The sequence below is a fragment of the Cebus imitator genome, unplaced genomic scaffold (assembly GCF_001604975.1).
Source record: "Cebus imitator isolate Cc_AM_T3 unplaced genomic scaffold, Cebus_imitator-1.0 Scaffold883, whole genome shotgun sequence".
Taxonomy (NCBI): Eukaryota; Metazoa; Chordata; class Mammalia; order Primates; family Cebidae; genus Cebus; species Cebus imitator.
In genome coordinates, this window is record NW_016108198.1 from 56,709 (window position 1) to 79,753 (window position 23,045).

General features: G+C 53.7%; 1 protein-coding gene across 6 annotated transcripts in view; it reads right to left on the minus strand.

Annotated features, from left to right (window-relative positions):
- Positions 1–9,742: 9,742 nt before the first annotated feature.
- IKBKG (inhibitor of nuclear factor kappa B kinase regulatory subunit gamma) overlaps positions 9,743–23,045 on the minus strand; it is a 23,118-nt gene continuing 9,815 nt past the window's right edge. For 2 of the 6 annotated variants that reach the window (XM_037735664.1, XM_017520815.2), the window contains exons 2-10: positions 21,282–21,483; positions 17,744–17,955; positions 15,673–15,788; positions 14,056–14,208; positions 12,805–12,901; positions 11,671–11,814; positions 11,004–11,146; positions 10,725–10,786; positions 9,743–10,470 (exon numbers count right to left, since the gene is read on the minus strand). In XM_037735664.1, the coding sequence (XP_037591592.1) occupies positions 10,328–10,470; positions 10,725–10,786; positions 11,004–11,146; positions 11,671–11,814; positions 12,805–12,901; positions 14,056–14,208; positions 15,673–15,788; positions 17,744–17,955; positions 21,282–21,468 (1,257 nt within the window). In that variant the 5' untranslated portion in view covers positions 21,469–21,483 and the 3' untranslated portion in view covers positions 9,743–10,327. Of the gene's footprint in view, positions 10,471–10,724; positions 10,787–11,003; positions 11,147–11,670; positions 11,815–12,804; positions 12,902–14,055; positions 14,209–15,672; positions 15,792–17,743; positions 17,956–21,281; positions 21,484–23,045 lie in introns of all 6 variants that reach the window. The other 4 variants (XM_017520812.2, XM_037735663.1, XM_017520816.2 and 1 more) reach the window with 3 other exon arrangements.

Genomic DNA, 23,045 nt, shown 5'->3' on the forward strand with positions numbered 1-23,045 from the left:
GACTGACCGAATCCCTGCATCTCCCGGCTTCCTGACTCAGTGCCCACTGAGTTCTGTTCCTCCAAGTGTACAATGACATCCATCGGCTGCCCACCCCCTGCTGACACACTCTCTGTTTGAGGGTTCGCCTCTCAATGACTATAGAGAAAGCAGCCTGGGCCCTGTAGAAGAGCAGCTGCTAGTCTTCTGGTTGGTACCAACCCTAGGTCTCTGAGGAAAGGACAGAGCAGGGTCACTCCGCTTCACAAGGCAAAGTCAGTCGCCCATTCTCCCTGCCAGTTCTCAAGCCTATAACGTCAGCATTTTGGGAGGCCAAGGTGGAAAGATTGCTTGATTCCAGGAGTTCGAGTCCAACCTGGGCAACACAGTGAGACCCTGTCTCTACTGCCAAAAAACAGAAGGAAGGAAGGAAGGGAGGAAGGGAGGGAGGAAGAGAGGGAGGGAGGGAGAGAGGGGAGGAGGGAGGAAATGTCACCCGTCAAACACAGCTTTAGGAGAGGGTGTAAATGTTCAATGTTGATTTTCTTCTGTGTCTTCATTTGCATTTTCATGGGAGCTTACAGGAGGCACACAGGTCTCTTAGACAACATTTTAAAAATAACGACTTGAGGTTTAATTCACATGCCACACAATTCACATGTCTAAAGTGTATAGTTTGGTGGTTTTTAGTGTACTCGTAGGTACGTGCCGCTATCACCATGACCAGTTTCAAGACATTCTCATCATCCCAGAAGGAAACCCTGTCTCCATTAGCAGTCACTCCTCATTTCCTCCCAACTCCTCCAGCCCCGGGCAACCACCAACCCACTTTCCTTAGACAACGTTTTGAACCCTTATTGGCAGGAATTATAGTCAAATGGAAAATCCAGTTTGGGGCGTAGTGTAAGCTAGAATTGGTTTCATGGTTTTTCCTTGTGCCTTGGGTTGGCACTGCCGTAACAGCACTGCATCCATCCTTTCTTCAGTAACTCTGCTGCACACGAAGGGCATTTCTGCCCTTTGTACAGATGAGGAAACTAAGGCTCAGAGAGATAAAGCAAGGGGCACAGTGGGACTTGTCCCCGAGACCCCAGAATCTGTGCTCCTGCTTATACATTATAAGGCCAACATGATCTATCCATCCAAATTACAAATAAATAAGTAAATTAAAATACTTATAAAAAGTCCCCTCATGCTGGGCGCAGTGGCTCACGCCTGCAATCCCAGTACTTTCAGAGGCTAAGGCAGGTGGATATCTCGAGGTAAGGACTTTGACACCAGCCTGGCCAACATGGTGAAACCCTGACTCTACTAAAAATACAAAAATTAGCCAGGCATGGCGGTAGGCACCTATAGTCCCAGCAACTGAGGAGGCTGAGGCAGGAGAATGGCTTGAACCTGGGAGATGGAGGTTATAGTGAGCTGAGATAGTGCCACAGCACTCCAGCCTGGCAACAGAGCGAGACTCCATCTCAAAAAAAAGAAAAAGAAGACAAAGTTCCTCCATTCTGGGCACAGTGGCTCACGCCTGTAATCCCAACACTTATGGAGGCAGAGGCAGGATGATTGCTTGAGCCCAGGACTTTGAAACCAGTTTGGGCAACATAGCCGCACTCTGTCTCTTTAAAAAATAAAAGCAATTTTAAATGAAAAAAAAAAAAAAAAAAGACAAGAAGAAGTGCCCCCAAGTTAGTCACCATGCTCCCTACCATAGGCTTTGGGTGTTATCTCTATCCCATTAATGCAGTCACTTCTACCAAGCACCACTTATAGTGACAGCAAGTGGTCTACAAAAATACTGACAGAGGAATCCTGATGGAGCTTCAAGAAAAGCTCAGGCCACCAAGGAATGTGCACGAAGTGGAGCTGTGCTGAGCATGTTCTAGGGCAGGGGTCCTGACACTGGTCCGTGACCCTGTTAAGAACTGGGCCACAGAGCAGGAGGTGAGTGGTGGGCAAGTGAGCGAAGCCTCATCTGTATGTACAGATGCTCCCCAATGCTCGTGTGACCTCCTGAGCTCTGCCTCCTCTCCAGTCAGTGGTGGCCTTGGACTCTCACAGGGTTTCGGACACTGTTGTGAACTGCGTGTGTGAGGAATCTAGGTTGTGTGGTCCTTATGAGCATCTAACGAATGCCTGATGATCTGAAGTGGACCAGTTTCATCCCCAAACCATCACCCCAGCCCCCGACCCCACCCCCATCTGTGGAAAACTTGTCACTGGTGCCAAAAAGGTTGGAGATCCCTGTTCCCGGGGATGTTGCCTGACTGAGCTGGAGGAGGTCCCTGCTCTCCCTCTGGTGGAGGGAGAGAGAAAAAGCAGGATAAATTAGGCCATTTGAACTGCCAAGCAGGGAGTTAAAACAGAGCAGTGCGACTTAGGATGAGTACTTACTTTAAGGTGAAGAAGGTGATAAACTAAGAGCCATTTAAGATTTAAACTGAAAGCTGAATGAGAAAAAGACATCGGCCACACAAAGATGAGGAGACCACAGGGTCAAGTGCCATGTGTGCTAGGAAGGGGCAGCAGGAGAGGGACATGACATGGTGTCCCAGTGGCAAGTGGGCTTTGCGAGCCAGGCTGCAGATGGAGTTCAGGTTTCCAGGACAACCCAAGGACAGAAGAGGATTTCAGCAAAGGTTTGCCAGATGACATTGGCTGCCATGCACAGAGTGGATCCCAGGGAGCCCACTGTCTCCAGTGTGAAGTCAGCAAGGAGGTCACCATGATAGTTTTGGCAAAAGGTGAAGGATCATGAAAGGAAGAGAAATCAATCTTGGCTTCAGCAACTGGGGATGAGGGAAAGGGCAGAGCTGGCAGCAGGTAGGGGCTCAAAATCCAGCTGTGGCTTGGACCGGCTGCTGGGCTCGCTTTCACGAAGGAACAAATCAGGACTTGAAGACAGACATCTCTCATCAGCATCAAGTCCTTGAAGATGGACAAGGTCACAAAGGGGGAGTGGCTGAGCAAGGAGAGGAAGAGAATTCGGGACTCAGCTCGGAGACACAGGAACCAGCAAGGAGCCTGCAAAGCAGCTGCCGGGGATTGGGAAGAGAACCAAGGGGTCCAAGGAGGAGAAAATGACGGTGCTGGCCAGGCACGGTGGCTCACGCCTGTAATCCTAGCACTTTGGAAGGCCGAGGTGGGTGGATCACAAGGTCAGGAGATTGAGACCAGCCTGGCTAAGATGGTGAAACCCCGTCTCTACTAAAAATTGGCCAGGTGGGGTGGCACAGCCAGTAGTCCCTGCTGCTGCAGAGGCTGAGGCAGGAGAATTGCTTAAACCCCAGAGGCAGAGGTTGTGGTGAGCTGAGGTCATGCCACTGCACTCCATTCTGGGTAGAGGGAGATTCCGTCACAAAAGAAAAGAAAAGAAAAAAGAGAGAAAGAAAGAAAAAGAAAAAAAGAGAAAGAAAGAAAGAAAGAAAAAGAAGAAAGAAAGGGGAAGGAAGGCAGGAAGACGGAAAGAAGGAAGGGAGGAAGGAAGGAAAGAGGGAGGGAGGGAAGGAAGGAAGGAAAGAGAAAGAAAAATAAAGGAAGGAAGGAAGGAAGGAAAAGGAAAGAAAAGAAAAGAACTACTGGACTTCAAACTATACTACAAGGCTACAGTAATCAAAACAGCATGGTACTGGTACCAAAACAGAGATATAGACCAATGGAACAGAACAGAGGCCTCGGAGGCAACACAACGTATCTACAACCATCTGATCTTTGACAAACCTGACAAAAACAAGCAATGGGGAAAGGATTCCCTGTTTAATAAATGGTGTTGGGAAAACTGGCTAGCCATGTGCAGAAAGCAGAAACTGGACCCCTTCCTGACACCTTACACCAAAATTAACTCCAGATGGATTAAAGACTTAAACATAAGACCTAACACCATAAAAACCCTAGAAGAAAATCTAGGCAAAATCATTCAGGACATAGGTGTAGGAAAGGACTTCATGACTAAAACACCAAAAGCATTGGCAACAAAAGCCAACATAGACAAATGGGACCTAATCAAACTCCACAGCTTCTGCACGGCAAAAGAAACAGTCATTAGAGTGAATCGGCAACCAACAGAATGGGAAAAATTTTTTGCAGTCTACCCATCTGACAAAGGGCGGATAACTAGAATCGACAAAGGGCTGATCTCCAGAATTTACAAAGAACTAAAACAGATTTACAAGAAAAAAACTAACAAGCCCATTCAAAAGTGGACAAAGGATATGAACAGACACTTTACAAAAGAAGACATACATGAGGCCAACAAACATATGAAAAAATGCTCATCATCACTGGTCATCAGAGAAATGCAAATCAAAACTACATTGAGATACCATCTCACGCCAGTTAGAATGGCGATCATTAAAAAATCTGGAGACAGCAGATGCTGGAGAGGATGTGGAGAAATAGGAACACTTTTACACTGTTGGTGGGAGTGTAAATTGGTTCAATCATTGTGGAAGACAGTGTGGCGATTCCTCAAGGACCTAGAAATAGAAATTCCATTTGACCCAGCAATCCCATTACTGGGTATATATCCAAAGGATTATAAATCATTCTACTATAAGGACACATGCACACAAATGTTCATTGCAGCAGTGTTTACAATAGCAAAGACCTGGAACCAACCAAAATATCCACTGAAGATAGACTGGACAGGGAAAATGTGGCACATATACACCATGGAATATTATGCAGCCATAAAAAATGATGAGTTTGTGTCTTTTGTAGGGACATGGATGAACCTGGAAACCATCATTCTCAGCAAACTGACAAAGGAGCAGAAAATCACACACCGCATGTTCTCACTCATAGGCGGGTGTTGAACAATGAGAACACATGGACACAGGGAGGGGAGCACTACACACTGGGGTCTGTAGGGGGGAAATAGGGGAGGGACAGCAGGGGATGGGAGCTGGGGAGAGATAGCATGGGGAGAAATGCCAGATATAGGTGATGGGGAGGACGGCAGCAAATCATACTGCCACGTGTGTACCTATGCAACAATCTTGCATGTTCTTCACATGTACCCCAAAATCTAAAATGCAATAAAAAACAAATTAAAAAAAGAAAGAAAGAAAATGACGGCGCTGGGAACTGCAGAACCCCTCGGCAGGCATGCTCCACTCAAACCCCTGCACCAAGACACCCGGCCACCACCTCACGGGCCCCTGGAACACCCCAGACCCTCTTGAGTGAGCTCCCGTCTAGAAACGCTCAGGGCTGTCCAAACCGATTGCTGTCTGTCTGTTCCGGCCAACACCTGACCTCCCCTTTCTTAGAACATTTACTAGACAGGGCTTCCCCTGTCCCTTTGAGACACCTGTGCAGCACCCACCACCAGGGTCTTCCCCGAAGGCCCCGCACCCACCCCTTGGAAATGGAATCCTCGGGAGGGACGGGGCCCGTTGTCCAAGTCTCCGAGGGAGGGAAGAATCCCAACCTGGGTAGCAACCGGCAGCTCCCACACACGGCCGGCCTCATGGCAAGGACACTGGCCGCCCTGTCGTCTTTCACTGGAGCCCCCCCGCCCCCTCCCGACTCCCTCATTCCAGCTTCACAAAGCCAGGCCGCCTCTGCTGGGGCAGGAAGAGAGCTCAGCTCTCTCCCCCACAAGCAGGCGTTTCTGAAGAACATCTCTTTCCTCAGCTTGAACATAAGGCCTGCTTTTATGTATCTTCAATGCCGGTGTCCTTGTAAAAAGAGGAGGACAGGCACAGAGGCCCGCGGGGACAAGGCCATGGGATGACGGAGACGCAGACTGAAGAGGTGCAGCCGGCAGACCCCGGCGCTGGGGACAGGCCTGGACAGCAGCTCCCTCACGGCCCCGGGCGGGTCAGCGAGCCCACCCTGCCGATGCCACCGCCAGCTCAGCCTCCAGGCCTCCAGAATCGGAGGCTACTCGTTTCTGTGGCTTCGGCCCCCCAGTCTGTGGTGCCTGGTCAGGCAGCCCCAGGAGACACAGGAAGCCCCGGCCCCATGGAGTAGCGGGGGTGTCCCCTGCCCTGTGCCTTGCTGAGCCGCAGTGTCAACAGTGAGCTCTTCCCAGCCACCAGTACAGAAGAAAACAGAGCTACGTTAACACACGAGCGACTGTGTGGGAAGATGTCTTTTCTATGTATCAAAGGAGTGCATACAAATTGTAGGCATTTAGAAAACATGTTAACATGTAAGGAACACTTCTCATTACTGGCCACCCAGCTACTCACATCCATGCAGATGTTAGCAGGGTGTGCACTCATAGCTGCAACTTCTCTACTGGGGTCACACTTTATCCATAAGTTTGTTACTTGACCTGTTCACACAAGCATGCTATGGGGCATGTTGCGCGTGGGATGTTCAAAACGCCAGCTGTGCAGGGCCACATCATTAGATATGCAACCTCTTACTTCATCCCAGCCCTTGGCGGCTACAAATAATGAAGTGAGTGCCTCCCTAATGCCAGAGTCATCATGAATAGCTGACTATCTCTAAGGGTTATGCACCAGGGCTGAGGACGCTGCCTACAGGCTTGCTCTGTCTCAGCAAATGGCCCTCTCGGAAGGGGCAGCACTGCAAGGCCTGTGCCCTGCACCTTGCCAGCAGAGCGCTCACCTAGGACTTCATCAGTTGCTATTTTCATATCACTGTTTGCTTGCTCTTAGAGTTGGTGTTGTTTTAGTTACTGGCGAGGGCAAAATACTTTTTCACTGTGCTTTCTGGTCACCTGCACCGTGCGTGTGCACATGAACACCGGCGAACGCCACAAGCTCTGGCAGGGATGGGCTTCTGGCTTGTGGATCAAGGAACTGCAGCCAATAGGGCAGGTGGCTAGTTCCCTCCCAAGAGTAATCTGACCAGTTGTTCTGGAAGCTCAACCTAAGTAAAACCAGAAAGGAACACCCTGAAATGCCACGCTTCTGGCTGGACAAATGGTTTTAAATCCTTGGGGTCTGGTGTACAGTCAACCCTATGCCATGTGACAGGAGGAATGAGGCAGCCCCATCTCCAGGCAGGGCAGTGGGTCTAGACCAACACCTGGTCCCACCCCCAGATTCGGACTCAGTTGGTCCAGGGGGCCCAAGCAGGAGTGTTTTTCAGGCTCCTAGGCGCTGCTGCTGCATTTGCCCTCATCTGTGTGCTCTGGAAGATGTCCCTGTACTAGGTTGTATGGCGGCCCTGAAAACATACGTGCGTATCTTGTGGGTGTGACCTTCTTCAGGAAAAGGGTCTTCGCAGATGTAATGAATGTCAAGACGAGAGCATCCTGCGTTACCCAGGTGGGCCCTATGTCCAATTACTGGTGTCCTTTATAAGAGACGGAAGGGAAGACACAGACGAAGAGAAAGAGACTGTGTGATGACAGAGGCAGAGACTGGGGTGATGGCTCTATAAGCTCAGGGACCCCACGGACTGCAGGCTACCAGCAGAGGCTAAGACACAGGCTTGAAACTGATTTTCTCAGTACCCGCAGAGGAGACTAGCCTTGCCCAATGGACACAATGGGTCACACCTATAATCCCACGACTTTGTGAGACCAAGATGGGAGGATCACTTGAGGTCACGAGTTCGAGACCAGCCTGGCCAACATGCCAAAACCCTGTCTCTACTAAAAATACAAAAATTAGCTGGGCATGGTGGCATGTACCTGTAATCCGAACTACTCGGGGGGACTGAGACACAAGAATCGCTTGAACCCTCCAGGCAGAAGTTACAGTGAGCCGAGATGGCACAATTGTGCTCCAGCCTGGGTGACAGACCAAGACTCTGTCTTCAAAAAAGAAAGGAAAAAGCCAGCCTTGCTGACAACTTGATTGCAGAGTCTAGCTTCCAACACTGTGAAGGAGTTTCTGTTGTTTCAAGCCCCAAGTGTGCATTACTTTATGACAGCAGACACACTCAACTCATACACCCTCCCTCCAAAAAAAAGTGTAAATGCTCTTGTAGAAAAATTGCAAGATTAGGATTTAAATGTAGCAACCGTGAGCAGAGAAGCTGTCTGTGCCTTTAACGTTTTCCCAAATACAATCTGATGGACACCTGGCTCGAAGAAGGGGAAAAGTCGCTCCCCTCGCCCTTGCAGATACTGAGAAAGCCCTCAGGCCAGGCTAATTTTTAGAAGGCCTGCTATTCCAATTCTAGCCAGCCTCACACTGTCAAATAGCAGGAAGCCCTGTGAGGAAGCCTGGGGTGGACTCACAACATCCCGTTCCCAACCAGGGCTGCTTGGGGGACAGCAGGAAGGCAGGCCCGGGTGCTGGGGAGTCAACTTCCAACTTGGTTTCCTTTGCTACAATTGCAGGGTTCATGCCCAGGGCTCTGACATCCTAGGAAATTTCCAGAATCTTGTAAAACAAGTAGAATCGTCTGCTCTTCATAACTGGGCAACAATATTCTTAGTGAAGATCAAAGCATGTTTCGGTGTTAGAAAAAGAAAAGTGTTCCTGTGTGAAGCGCCTTCCGACAGACCGCAGGTGGTCATCATGACTCTAAACTCAAAGCAGCAAAAGGAAACAAAAATGGATAAATGTGACTACAGAAAATAAACTTCAAGGCCGAGAAACACTAGTAGTTTAGTGGGGTGTGATGCCCACGCCTATGATCCCAGCTACTCACAAGGCCAAGGCCGAATCACAGCAGTGAGCTGTGATTGTGCCACTGTACTCCCACCTGGGTGACAGAGAGAGACCTTGTCTCAAAACAAAAAACAAAGAAACACTAGTAGCAAAGTCAAAGCTAATCCTGCTCATGGACAAAGAGTTTCTAAAAGCAACAAAAGAAAAATGGATAAAAGATATGAGCAGCCCAGTGAGGCGCAGTGGCTCACGCCTGTAATCCCAGCACTTTGGAAGGCCAAGAGGGCAGATCGCCTGAAGTCAGGAGTTTGAGACCAGCCTGGCCAACATGGTGAAACACCCACCTCTACTAAAAATACAAATATTGGCCCAGCACGGTGGCTCACACCTGTAATCTCAGGACTTTGGGAGGTCAAGGCAGGTGGATCACCTGAGGTCAGGAGTTCAAGACCAGGCTGGCCAACATGGTGAACTCCCGTCTCTACTAAAAATACAAAAATTAGATGGGTGTGGTGGCAGGTGCCTGTAATCCCAGCTACTCAGGAGGCTGAGGCAGCAGAATCGCTTGAACCCAGGAGGTGGAGGTTGCAGTGAGCCAAGATCCCACCACTGTACTCCAGTCTGGGTGAGAAAATCAAAACTCTGTCTCAAAAAAAAAAAAAAACCAATATGAGCAGCCCATTCAGAAGCAGAACTAAAAAAGGTCCTAACTCCTCAGTAACAATACTTAAGCTCACTCTTAACAGAGAACTGCATGCCTAGCGAATGACAAAACCCCAAATGGGCTTTCCCACCTCCTCCTTGGCAAGGCTAGGGAAATAGGGGGTGCAGAGAGTTGGGAAACCAAGCTCCAAGGAGGGTGGGAGACAGAGGGAAGACACAGACGAAGAGGAAGAGACTGTGTGATGACAGAGGCAGAGACTGGGGTGATGGCTCTATAAGCCCAGGGACCCCAAGGACTGCTACCAGCAGAGGCTAAGACAGAGGTTTGAAACCGACTCTCTCCGCGCCTGCAGGGGAGACCAGCCTTGCCAGATGTGGCGGCTCATGCCTGTAATCACAGGACTTGGTGAGACCGAGGTGATCTGCCCGGCTTGACCTCCCAAGGTATTGAAATTACAGGCGCAAGCCACCGTGTTTGTGTTCAGGTACCGCCTAAGCCATCACCCATGCTCAGTGGTGTCAGTTCTCAGAATCTACCCCAAAGATACGCTCAACTGATGCACAAGGATTTTTACTGTGCCGTTATTTATGGTAACAAAAAGACTGGAAACAATCCAAATGTCCATCAATAGTGACTGGTTAAATACACATCGGTCTCACTGCAAAAAGGGATAGCATGCGGTCCACAAGGACAGCAGCCGTGTGCACTGTAAGAGGGCAGCACTCCCAGAGCACAGCAGCGGGCGGGTCGGTGGCCAGTAGGAAGAGCTGCCACCCAGCTCTGCCCAGGGAAGTGGGGAAGCAGTTCTCCCTGAGAGCACCTGGTCGCCATTCTTGACTTCCCCAGTGGGAAGTGGAGGAAGAAGGAGGGATCAGCCCAAGGCAAGTGGTTCAAGCAGACAGAAGGCAACAAGAAGAGCAGTGTATCAGGCCTGCTCGGGACTGCAGCTGCCCTACAAGAGGGGACCAGTGGACCCAGAGCTGAAGCCTAAGGCACCGCAGCAGGCTCCTGGGGCTCCAGGCAGCACCCTACTCGTGGTCATCTAGCCCTTCATCCTGGGCTAGGCAGGCAGGAGAAGAAAGCACAGACAGCACGTTCCCGGGCATGTCCTCGGCAGGCAGTGGCCTTGCGCTGGCCGGCTCTACTCAATGCACTCCATGACATGTATCTGCAGGGTGTCCATATCAGGGGCCTGATACTGGCACTTGGGACAGCAGAAGTCAGGCGGCTCCTCAGGGGGGCTCCTCCTCTGGTTGGGCTGAGCCAGGAGAAAGGAGTGGTGGGCTGGGAAAAGAGAAGAGTCAGAAGCGAGGGGAGGATGGAGAGGACAGAGACTTGGCGGGACTGTGAGACAGGCCTACAGGCCTCCCTTAGCCTCAGGTCAGGGGCTGGGCTACCGACGGGGTGACCAGTGCAAGCTCCCACCGTCAAGACTCCGGAGAGCGACAGGAAGGTCTAGCTGTGACCTCCCGCAGCACAGCACCCACCCTCCCCCCTACCTGCCCCTCCTCCCGCAGGCCCAATGCTTGCTCACTCACCGGGGGCAGGGGGCAAGGGGGCCTGGGAGACCTCTACGTGCCGCTTCCTCATGTCCTCAATCCTTTGAAAACAGAAACCGTCCAGTCAAGGCACACGCTTCTGTAAAGCTCCATGGCTGGACTAGTGTCAGAGCAGCTCTTGGAAGCTCAGGTAAGTCGAAAGGGGCCACAGTAAGTCCTAACCCGGAATGCCAGAAGCCATCCGTCTCCTGTAGTCACCACTGGCAACCCCCTAGTGTCACACCCACTGCTCACAGGGGCATACTCTTAGAAGCCCACCTGGCCGACTCCTGACAGGTAGCCTTCAATTTGCTGTACTCCCTCTGCAGCTGCTCCAGCTGCTCCTGCAACAGCTCCTTCTTCTCAGCCAGCTTCTCCCGGGCCTGCCTCTCAGCCTGGAAGTCCGCCTTGTAGATGTCCGCCTGGCAAATCCAAGAGAGAGCAATATGCCCACCACAAGCCAGCCACCCACTGGGCACTGTGCCAGGCACAGAGGAAACAGATATGTCGGCGAGTGACACCAAGTGCAGCACAAGTGGCTGAGAAGCTTACGAAAGGCCACCACCAAGTGACGCCAAAGAGGCCGGGCATGGTGGCTCACGCCTGTAATCTCAGCACTTTGGGAGGCTGGAGTGGGTGGATCACAAATTCAAGAGATTGAGACCAGCCAGGCCAACATGGTGAAACCGGTCTCTACTAAAAATACAAAAATTAGCCAGGGCTGGTGGAGGGCACCTGCAGTCCCAGCTACTAGGGAGGCTGAGGCAGGAGAATCCTTAAACCCGGGAGGTGGTGACTGCAATGAGCTGAGATCCTGCCATTGCACTCTGGCCTGAGCAACAAGAGCAAAAATCCGTCTCAAAAAGAAAACACATGCACACAAAAAGACACCAAAGAGACACAGCAGGTCCCAGCGGGAGGGTGGGCCAGAGAGGAGAGCCCTGACCTGCGCCTTCAGCACTGGAACAGTCTCCATCACCATCTTGTGCTGCTCGGCCTCCTCCTTCAGCTTATCGATCACCTCCTGTTTGGCCACCAGGGCCTCCTCAGCCTGCTGGAGCTGCTGCTTGACATCTTCCAGCTGCATTCCCTAAAGACAGGCAAGGGGAGCTGACGGAGCCTCGTCGGCCGAGGGCAAGGCTGGCTGGGAACTGAGAAGGATGAAACAGTGACCCTGGCTGACCAAGCTGGGTGATGCCAGCTGCTTGATTTGAGGGCCCGCTGCAGGATCTCAGCATGCATAGGGAGAAGGCTGTGTCCTGTCGTGGCCCAAAAGGACAGAGCAGATGCTAAGGTTTTCTTCAGGACCAAAGAGGCCACACTGAGGTCACTTGGCACAACCTCCCCGCTGGGCGGACATTCTCTTCCCAGAATCCACAGCTGCACAGCCCTCCTCCCACCCTTCACAGGACACAGGTCACACCCATGCACAGTGAGCTGGCCCATGCCTGCCGCATGCGTGGCGGAACTGAGAGCCCTCGCCCCTTCCACTCTGCACCTGGTCAGAGGTCCGCTCATCCCACACAGGCATCGCCAGCCCCCCCGACACACAGACACACCCTGCCAACACTTCCCTCCAGAGATTACGTGGCCACTTGTGTCGCTAACTCTTCCTCATGTGACCTGGCTTCAGGCTTTGACAGTGTCCTGCTAAAATGGGATCACTAGCAAACTGCACCCAGCTTAGGTCTGAGGAGGACAAACTAGGAAAAGGCTCCTAGCCAACACTGGGGTGTAAATGCTGCCGGGCTTACCATGGCTTGGGGGAAACTGAGCCAGGAGCACAGATGCGGATGGCTGGCAAGAGGGAATGTCCACGGAGACAACAGAGCCCCAGCCCCACAGAGGAAGCATCCCGAGGCTCTGCCCCAGCCCCCCATTATGGTGGCCTGCTGACACTCCTGAGAGCAACATCCCAGGGTTGCCATCTCCCTACAGCTTCCCTGAGTTGTCACAGCTGCAGCCTGACAAAGGTGTAGGGCAAGTCAAGCATCCCTCCCAGAAGCCCACTCTCAAGGTTCAGGGATGTGGGGAGAGGAAGACGCAGGGCCAGCCCTAGAGCCCCAGCGGCCGCACTCACTCGCTTCCGCTCACTGCTCACCACACTGCTCTTGATGTGGCTGTCGTATTCTTGGAAGAGCTGGTGATAGGCCACCTGCAACTGAGCCAGCTTCCGCCTGAGGAAAAGGAGCTTGCGCTGGAGTAACCACCTCAGGCCAGTCCGGCCACAGTTCTGCTTCCACCCCACCCACTTCCTTCCCTCCCGCGCATCCCAGGCCTGGAGTGGGGTCTTCCAAGTCTGTGTAAGGACTCCTGAAGCTGTTGACTCTGAGGCAGGCTTTGCTGGTCTAGTCACTAGGCAGTTAATATCATTTTCCTTAAAGCTAACATGTTTAAATATTTGTAATAAAATCATGGCCAGATGTGTTGGCCCACACCCGTAATTCCCATACTTTGAGAAGCCAAGGCAGGAGGCTGGCTTGAGCTCAAGGGTTTGAGACCAGCCTGGGCAACATGGCCAAACTCCACATCTACCAAAAATACAAAAGTTAGCCAGGTGTGGCAGTCTGCGCCTGCAGTCCCAGCTACTTCGGAGGCTGAGGTGGGAAGATTGCTTGAGCCCAGGAGGCACCAGGTACAGTAAGCCGAGATAATGCCACTGCACTCCAGCCTGGACGATAGAGCAAGACCCTATCTTGAAAATAATAGTAGTAATAATAATAACAATAGCAATAATACAATTGAACTACCCTGCACTCTTCAAAACTGTGAACTTCACAAACAACTCAGAAAGGCCGGGTAACTGTTCTAGATTTAAGGGGACTTCAAAGGCACATCAAGGACAGGAACCTGAGGCCGCAGGTTGGATGCTGGTAGGAGGGGGACATTGTGGGTATTTTTGTTGTCTTTCTGTTGCCCAGGCTGGTCTTGAACTCCTGGGCTTAAGTGATCCACCTACCTCGGCCTTCCAAAGTGCTGGGATTACAAGCATGAGCCACAGCACCCAGCCTAGAGGGGGTCTGAAAGGACAAGTCCCCTGATGACCTAGTGGCTAGGAAAAGAGGTACAAAAAAGGCCACATGTGGACACACAGTGAAACATGGTCTGGATAGCAGATGGCATGATTGTATCAAAGACAAACTGGGTGTCATCATGGTCACCTCTACTGTTAGCAAAGCTAAGGAAGAGAATGGGCCCACAGCCACAGACAGAATCTGAAGGACTCCCCAGAAGGCAGAAAGAACCATAGACCCACCGCTTCTTGGCCTTTTGGCCGAGAACGAGTGTAGAACCAAACACCCTGTGATGTGGCCCCGCCCCCATGACTCACTTCTCCTCCGAGGCGGCCTGTCGCTCCATGCGGAGCGCGGCCTCCACGCTCTGGGCCTGCATGCGCAGCTGGTCCACCTGCACGTTGTGCTGCTGCTGCAGTGCCTCACGCTCGCTCTCCAGCTGCCGCACCTGCTCGCTGGCCGCCCGGGCCCTGGCACAGGGACAGAGCAGACTCAGGGAGGATGAACAGGAGGAGAGGAGGGGCTACACGCAGGGCATGGGCAGAAGGGGTCTGCTCTGAACACCCTGTGACTACAAGCCAATGCAAGGCAGCAGGGTGGAGGCACTGTCACCAGACATGAGGACCACTGCAGGTGGCTAGGTGGGAGCAGCAGGTGAGCAGCTTTGAGGAGCAGGTGAGGTCCAAGAAAAGGATGGGGTCGCCTGCATCCCACAGTGCCGGGGCCAGGTGAGAGGAGCCCTCAGAACTGCCCACGGAGCTCCAACTCCAATGGGGGGCCGCTGGAGGCCCCAGCAAAAGCAGTCTCTGTGGAGGGGGTCAGCAGAGACTGTTCTACAAGTGAGACACTGCCCACCTGGGTGCACGAGCACTAAACTCAACGCGAACCAGGCCTCGGCCCCATCCCTGCTGCTGCCCAGAGCTCTGCTGGCATCCCAGACGCCCTGCGTGGAGGCTCACTTCCCTCAACCTACAGTTTCCACGCTCTGGCCTCATCCCACAGCTCCACTGCAGGACGATGGTGGATGCTTCTGTGCGGACTCTGGGTGGCCTCCAGTCACCCCAACTCCGCCTGGCAGGTCTGGCTGCCTGGCTCTCTCCGCTGCCTGCACACTGCCACCACACCCTGCCTGGGCTCCCTCTGCCCAGCAGAGCCCAGGTCAAGCTCCCCTCCCCTTTGCCCTGCTGGTTGCCCCAAGTGTGCTCCGACCACCTACTGTGCTGGGATGGCTGGGGCCCTGCAGCAGCTGATCCATCTGTCTGGAGGGTAGAAGCAGGGCCGAGTAAGAACCAAGAAAACCGCCCTACCCTTCGACCCAGTGGTCCCACTTAGAAGAACCAAGACCCCTTTTCAAAAGAGAGTAACCAGCACGCCCAAGGTCCCTGCACCTGGGCTGTTTGTAGGCACATCATTGCCATGAGCACCCACTCTGCTGCTGGGAGTCAGAGAGTTAGGTACCTGCCTGGCAGACAATGCTGACCCGCTCCCAGTAAACACCCAGGACGCTGAGTCTCTAGCAGGCAACCCTGGGCAGGAACATGGCCCATGTGGGAGGCACTTCTCACTGTGCCCCTCACAAGGTGGGAGGAGCCTGGGACACAGCTTCTCCAACTCCACCCGCAGCTCCTGCCCTTTTCCCTGTCATCAACCTCGGCCACGAGGGTGACTGTGCACCGGTCCCAGAAGTCCTTCCAGAGAACTAGAAACCGTGGGTGTGAGCTTGGGGCCCCCAAAATGCCTCTTAAGGAAATAATCCAAACTCTATCAAAGTGTCTGAGAGTGCGGAGAGCTGGCTGGGACCAAGTGCCTGCCCTGAAGTGTTTATGCAGCCTGCCCTGTTTATCCTCATCAAGGAGCCCTGGAGGCCCCTAAACCCACCTCATGCTTTCTAAAACCCTGGAAGGAGCCTCCGGAGCTGGCTCCCCACCACTCACCGACCCTCCAGAGCCTGGCATTCCTTAGTGGCAGCCTCCAAGCGACTCTGGCTCTCCTGGAGCTCCCCGAGCAAGGACGTCACCTGGGCTTTCACAGAGGCCTTGTCCTCAGCCATCTGCTGCAGGAGAAAAAGCCACCTCGTGTCAGCACTGCATTCCCCCTGCAAGCCCCGGGGCAGCCCACAGGCAGCTGAGGCCTGCCGCATGATCCCAAGGGCCCCCAACCCTCCCCAGCTGGGGCTTGCAGAAAGAGATCCCCAAGGAGACTAGGGAGCACAAAGGGGCCTTGAGATTGTCCACAGCTTAGTCACTGCCCTGGCAACCAGGCCGTGAGCACTGAACCGAGTGGCCTTGAAGCTGTGGCCCCAGGAAGGAATCTCTTAGCCTCTCTGAGACTTGGGAAAAAAGTAGGCCAGGCACAAACACAACAAAGGACACACAGGCCCTAGACACGCCCAGGGCTACCAGGATGGAGAGTCTGTGCAAAGCAACAGTGAATACTGAACGGTGTTCAACACTGGGAACTGCAGAACCCCTCAGCAGGCATGCTCCACTCAAACCCCTGCACCAAGACACCCGGCCACCACCTCACGGGCCCCTGGAACACCCCAGACCCTCTTGAGTGAGCTCCCGTCTAGAAACGCTCAGGGCTGTCCAAACCGATTGCTGTCTGTCTGTTCCGGCCAACACCTGACCTCCCCTTTCTTAGAACATTTACTAGACAGGGCTTCCCCTGTCCCTGTGCAGCACCCACCACCAGGGTCTTCCCCGAAGGCCCCGCACCCACCCCTTGGAAATGGAATCCTCGGGAGGGACGGGGCCCGTTGTCCAAGTCTCCGAGGGAGGGAAGAATCCCAACCTGGGTAGCAACCGGCAGCTCCCACACACGGCCGGCCTCATGGCAAGGACACTGGCCGCCCTGTCGTCTTTCACTGGAGCCCCCCCGCCCCCTCCCGACTCCCTCATTCCAGCTTCACAAAGCCAGGCCGCCTCTGCTGGGGCAGGAAGAGAGCTCAGCTCTCTCCCCCACAAGCAGGCGTTTCTGAAGAACATCTCTTTCCTCAGCTTGAACATAAGGCCTGCTTTTATGTATCTTCAATGCCGGTGTCCTTGTAAAAAGAGGAGGACAGGCACAGAGGCCCGCGGGGACAAGGCCATGGGATGACGGAGACGCAGACTGGAGAGGTGCAGCCGGCAGACCCCGGCGCTGGGGACAGGCCTGGACGGCAGCTCCCTCACGGCCCCGGGCGGGTCAGCGAGCCCACCCTGCCGATGCCACCGCCAGCTCAGCCTCCAGGCCTCCAGAATCGGAGGCCACTCGTTTCTGTGGCTTCGGCCCCCCAGTCTGTGGTGCTTGGTCATGGCAGCTGTAGAAAACTCAGCCACTTCCCACACGGGAGATCAGCACCCTAAGCTAGGCGCTCCAAGCCCTGAGTGGAGCAGCGTGCACAGCCCACGGTCCACGCCTTTCCCCAAGGGAGCGGAGCCTGCCTGTGGCAAGTGCCAGGTGCCCGCCAGCAAGTGTCATCTCCACCACATCTCCCCGCCTTGCCCCTCAAAGGCAGCACAGCCCCTTCCTGACTCCCGTCTCCAGGCTCCTGCCTTCAGCCAAGCCCATACACAAAGGCCCTGAAGCCGCGTGGTCGGCGCTAACGACATGATTCATGGGGGGAGCCTTGGGCCACACGGCTGGCCCTCTGGTGGCTGTGGCCCGAGTGATCGAAGTCGGCCACCCAGGCGCTCCGTGCCTACATGACCCACCCCCCACGGAAACCCCAACTGCCACAGCAGGGGTGAGCTTCCCTGGTTGTGACTCTGTGTGCACTGTCCCACACCATTGCTGAAAGAAACAGCTGCTGTCCGCACAGCTCCCCTGGGGAGCCTTCGCTGACCGTAACCTGTGTCCTTTCCTTGCAATAAACCACAACTAGGAGTGTGACAGCTTTTCTGAGTTCTGAGCCCTCCCAGCACAGCATTGAGCCCCAGCTGCTCTTGGGGACCTGACCACGGGTTCCCTTGTGGAACATGGGCGTCCCCTTGGGTTTTCTGAGCCTGCTCCGGCCCCGGCTACCTGCTGGCATCTCTTCAGGTGCTCCACCTCCCGCACGGCCTGCTCCTTCTGCCTCTTCAGGTCGAGCTTCTCCAGGCTGAGTCTCTCCACCAGTTTCCTGGCCTCCTGGAATTTGCACATGAGGAACTCCTTCTCTTCCCTCTGGCTGGCTTGGAAATGCAGAAGCTCCTCACAGCGCTCCCGCAGCATCTGGTTGCTCTGCCGGATGGCATCTGGTGGCAGAGGGGACAGCAAAGGGGAGCTGGGTAGCCCGGCCCGTCAGGCCCCGCCTGGGCCCACAGGGGCCTAAGGCTCAGGAAGTCAGAGGCCAGAAGCAGGGTGCAGGGTCGCAGGGTCTCATGCCTGTAATCCCAGCACGCTGGGAGGCTAACTGACCATCCTGGTGCACCCCCCCCCCCATAATTCCATGCAGCCTCTCTCAGGGGTGGACGGCGTCTCAATACAACACTTCCAAAATCAATTACACTAACGCCCCTCAGTTTCTCCAGGAAAATACCAAACACATCAGCTTCACTCGGTCAGGAGTTCAAGACTAGCCTGGCCAACATGATGAAACCCCGTCTCTACTAAAAATATAAAAAGTAGCCGCAGTGGTGTATGCCTGTAGTCTCGGCTACTCAGGAGGCTGAGGCAGGAGAATCACTTGAACCTGGAGGTGGAGGTTGCACTGAGCCAAGATTGTGCCACTGCACTGCAGCCTGGGGAACAAGAGCCTCCCTCTGTCAAATGCCACTTTTTTTTAATTTTTATTTTGTAGAGACAGGGTCTTGCTATGTTTCCCAGGCTGGTCTCAAATTCTTGGCCTCAAGTGATCCTCCCACCTCAGCCTCCCAATGTGCTGGGATTATAGGCGTGAGCCACTGCGCCTGGCCTTATGCCACTTTCTTTGTCAGTGACTGGAATTCATTTGTTTTCTGGCCAGTCTGAGGTGTGCCTGCCCTCGGATGCCCAGTACTGGCCCTTCCCAGCCTACACCTCTGCTGTCTTCTGGATCAGGGGTCCTGACATCCCTGCAGACTCATAGGGTCAGCCTCCCAGGCAAACTTCACTGCAGCATTGCTGATTGCAGCCTGAGAGGCCCAGAGGCTTGAACCAGGCAAGTTAGTGGCTTCTCTGAGCCTCAAAGTCCTCCTCTGCATAGTCAACAGAGACAATAACATCCATCTTACAAGAAGAGGAGGGTTAAACAAGAAAGCAGAAAACAAACGGGAAAAACCGCTGGTCCGCCCCTCGTCAGGGCATGTGCCAGTGCCAGGCAGTCAGCCGAGGCCACAGGAAGAAGAGCCCCACACCCAGGAGACACCTCAAGTAGTGAAGGAGCCATCTGAGAACACAAAACTGATAGTGATGTGCAAAGGTTTAGCAACTACAGAGCTGGATAAAATGGGGCAAGCAGTAGCTTCATGTCACCCAGTGATCAAAACCCTCAACCAACTAACTACTGCCTGCTGACAAGCCAATATTCCCCCATCCCCCATTGGAATCCTGCTCACTCTGCCCACAGCTCAGCTCACCTGCAACTTGTCTTTTTTTTTTTAAGATGGAGTTTCACTCTTGTCACCCAGGCTGGAGTGCAGTAGCGCAATCTTGGCTCACTACAACCTCCACCTCCCGGGTTCAAGCAATTCTCCTGCCTCAGCCTCCCCAGTAGCTAGGATTACAGGCGCCCGCCACCATACCCAGCTAATTTTGTATTTTTAGTAGAGACGGAGTTTCACCACATTGGCCAGGATGGTCTGGAACTCCTGACCTCAGGTGATCCGCCTGCCTTGGCCTCCCAAAGTGATGGGATTACAGGCGTGAGACACTGCGCCTGGTCTACAACTTGTCTTTTTAAAAATATTCTTGGGCTGGGCGATCACCTGAGGTCGGGAGTTCAAGACCAGCCTGGCCATCATGGTGAAACCCCATCTTTAAAAAAAAAAATTGTTTTAATTTAAAAAAAATATTTTTCTTAACTGAGGTAAAATTCACATGACATCAAATTCACCATTTTAACTAATTCAGTGGTTTTCGGTGTATCGATAAGGCTCTGCAACCATCAGTACTATCTAACTCCCCAGCCCCTCCTCATCTGCCTCTGCCTCTGCAGATTGGCCTCTTTGGGACATGTCACATAAGTGGAATCACACACTACGGACATTCAACTTCTTTCCATGAGTCTCCCCCTAAAGATTCTAAGCACAAGAGAATTCTCCAGTCCCAGGTGGCCCAGCAGGAACTCTCCAATTAAGCCTCGCCCTCGAGGAGACCAAGCAGCCCCTCTACAGCAAGCTGACTGCACTGGGCCTTCCTCCCTGGAAGGAAAGGCGATTCACCTTGACAGGAAGGCACATTGCAGGCATAGGCCTTCTCCCTGCCTATAGGGTGCCAGCCAGAGCCACTCTCTGAAGCCTACAGAGTATGTGACTTGTCAGCACAGAGCCCCACGTAACATCTCAGACTACAGTCCAGCAAAGGCGGCAGGGGAGTGGGCCCATGACAGTGGTCTCCACTGATCATGGCACATGCCACCTCGCCCAAGAGCTGCCAGCCAGCCAGGACACAGAGAGCCAATTGAATACACAACTGAGGAGCCAGCTCAGGAATGACAAACCCTGAGCTGCAAGGAAGGGGTGTTGTCCTCCAGGATAGGATGGACACTTAGGCCTAAGTCCCCAGCAGGAACCAAGGGATGAAGCTAAAGGGGCTACGGGCCCTACCACGCCCAGTGAGCCACGTGGGGAGTCTGTGTGGCCCCTCCCTGCAGCTCTGGGACCGGCGGTTTAGAACAACCCTGCAGCAGAAAGGCAAGATTGTATGGCGGGTGCCATCTGGCCCCCCTGGGCTAACCCGGGTCCATGCAGAGCAGTGGTGAGGAGAGGGGGTGGGAGGAAGAGGGGCAGGGGCTGGGGGTGTCGTCACGCCCAGGGCACGTGCAGGAGCATGGAACTGAGCCCTGAACCCGTGATGACCTGGAGCTGAGCAGCACGAGGATGAGGGATGCCCAGATGGCAGCCTACGAAAGAACTCCCTGGTCCCAGCCACTGGGCTGGGTATGGGAGGTCGGCCTTCACCTCCGCTGAGGTGTTTGGGAGGGGGACGCACTTTTCCCAAGACAGACCCCGCCCCCGCCCCTCTATGAGGGCAGACGCTGCCCATTTCCAGGACAGGCCCCACCCCCTCTCTGGACAGACCACACCTCTTCCCAGGGCCAACTCTACCCTGTCCCAGGATGGACAGCACTTTGTGAGTGCTCAGTGCACGTACACAGAGGCCTGGACATGTTGGTCCAAACTGGAAGGTTCATTCCAGATCCACAGTTCCCTGTAGGGTCCGCTGAGGCTGTCCCGGAGCCTGCCCACCAGCATCCTTCTCCCTCTGCCCACCCCGGCTTCTTCCACTGTCCCTCCTTTCCCTTCCCAGTACTGGTCCTGAGTACTCTAAACTTCCTCCCTGCTAATCTACATCTCACGGTCTGCTTCCTGAAACCAAGAGGGAGGCCAGCACATCCCCAACCCAGGCCCAGGAAATGCAGAGGTCCCAACTCTTTCCTCACCTCGGAGCTCTTGATTCTCCTCCAGGCAGCGCTGCAGGGTCTCAGGAGCACCCTGCTCTGAAGGCAGGTGCAACATGGCTGGCTTCCCCAGAGGAGACTCTTCGTCCAGCACGTCCTGATCTGCTGCCGGGCCGCCACTGGGCTGCACCATCTCACACAGCTGGCTCTTCCAGAGGTGTCTGATCATGCAACAGGGCCAGGGCTGCAAGAGGAAGGCAGCAGGGGAGTCACAGGAGCCCCACATCCTTACCCTGCAGGATGAGCCTACAAGTTCTGGGGCTACATTTTAAACAGAAAAATGGTAATTCCTCTAGTGCCTCAGGGTGCTTCTCCCATTCCAAAGGCGGGAAATGGAAGAATTTCACCAGAGGTGGGAGAGTCGGGAGAGGACTGTTGTGGAGGGAGATGTCCTGACCCCTACACACCCCCAAGCAGGAGAAGCGGAGGGTACCAGCCCCTCGGCCAGTGTAATGGGCTGAATGGTAGCCCCCTGAAAAGATATGCCCATGTTCTAACCCCTGGAACATATAAATGTGATTTTATTTGGGAAACGGTCTTTGCAGATATAGGATCTCAAGATGAGATCATTCTGGGTGACGGGGGTGGGCCCTAAACCCAACAATCAGTGTCTTTATGAGAGACAGAAGGGAGAAGCCAGAGGGAGACGCACAGGGGAGGGAGCCACATGGGGATCATTGGACGGAGGCAGCCACAGGCCCAGGAATAACTGGGGCCACCAGAACCAGAGAGATGCAAGGGCGGGTCCCCTCTTAGAGCCTTTGAGGGTGCGGGCTTGCTAACCCTTGATTGTGGACTTCCGGTCTCCAGACTGTGAGATGACCACGTCTGCTGCTTTAAACCACTCACAGCAGCCCTGGGAAACTCATACACCTAGTAAGAGGGCTTACCACTCAGAGCCTGATGAGTGTTTCCTGGGACTAGGGGCAAGGGCAGAGGGGACATCTGGTGTCTAACAACATGTGCTGAGGAATCTAACAGTGGGCTGTCAGCCTGAGACAGCGGGGTGGAGGAACAGGTTGAGTTGCTTGTGTTCTGTGGTGAACTAGAAGCAGAACACACAGGGTAGTGCCAGCCTGGAGCCCTTTGAAATCCTGCCCAGGAAGACCAACTACCAGGAGGTACAGGTTCTGATACAGGTCTCTGGAAGCAGGCTTCAGGCGAGGGAAGATGACTTTAACACCAAATAAACTTGGCCATTTTGACTGTTAACACCAATACTGTCACCATGAATACCCTACTGCAGCTGACATAGCTGATCGCTTCCTCCTCAATCTACTTTCCACCCTTGGCTTTCAGAACAGCCCCTTCTCCTGGTTTACTCCCTATCTTGCTGGCTGCTCCTGCCCAGGCACTCTCACTGGGTTCCCACAATTCATGTTGGGGTGCTCCAGGGCACTGTCCTAGGGGACAATATAACTGTGTAACTGTGTCTTCTCTGTAACTGTGTTCACACCCGCAGGAGTTCTACCCAGTCTCATGACTTCAACTCCAATCTTGGTGCTTAATTAGACCTCTTTTCTAAACTCCATATTCATTTATCAAACTCAACATTTCTACTTGGATACCTAGTAGTCCTCTCCAAATAAACCTCTCTAAGACCTCTGACAGTCCCCAAAACCCAGATCTACCCAAGGCTTTCTTTGTTATCAGCTGATGGCAAATCCATCCTCCAGTTGTCAAAAGCCCTTTTTAATCCTTTCTCTCTCTTCCTCTCTCTCTCTCTTTCTCTCTCTCTCTCTCTCT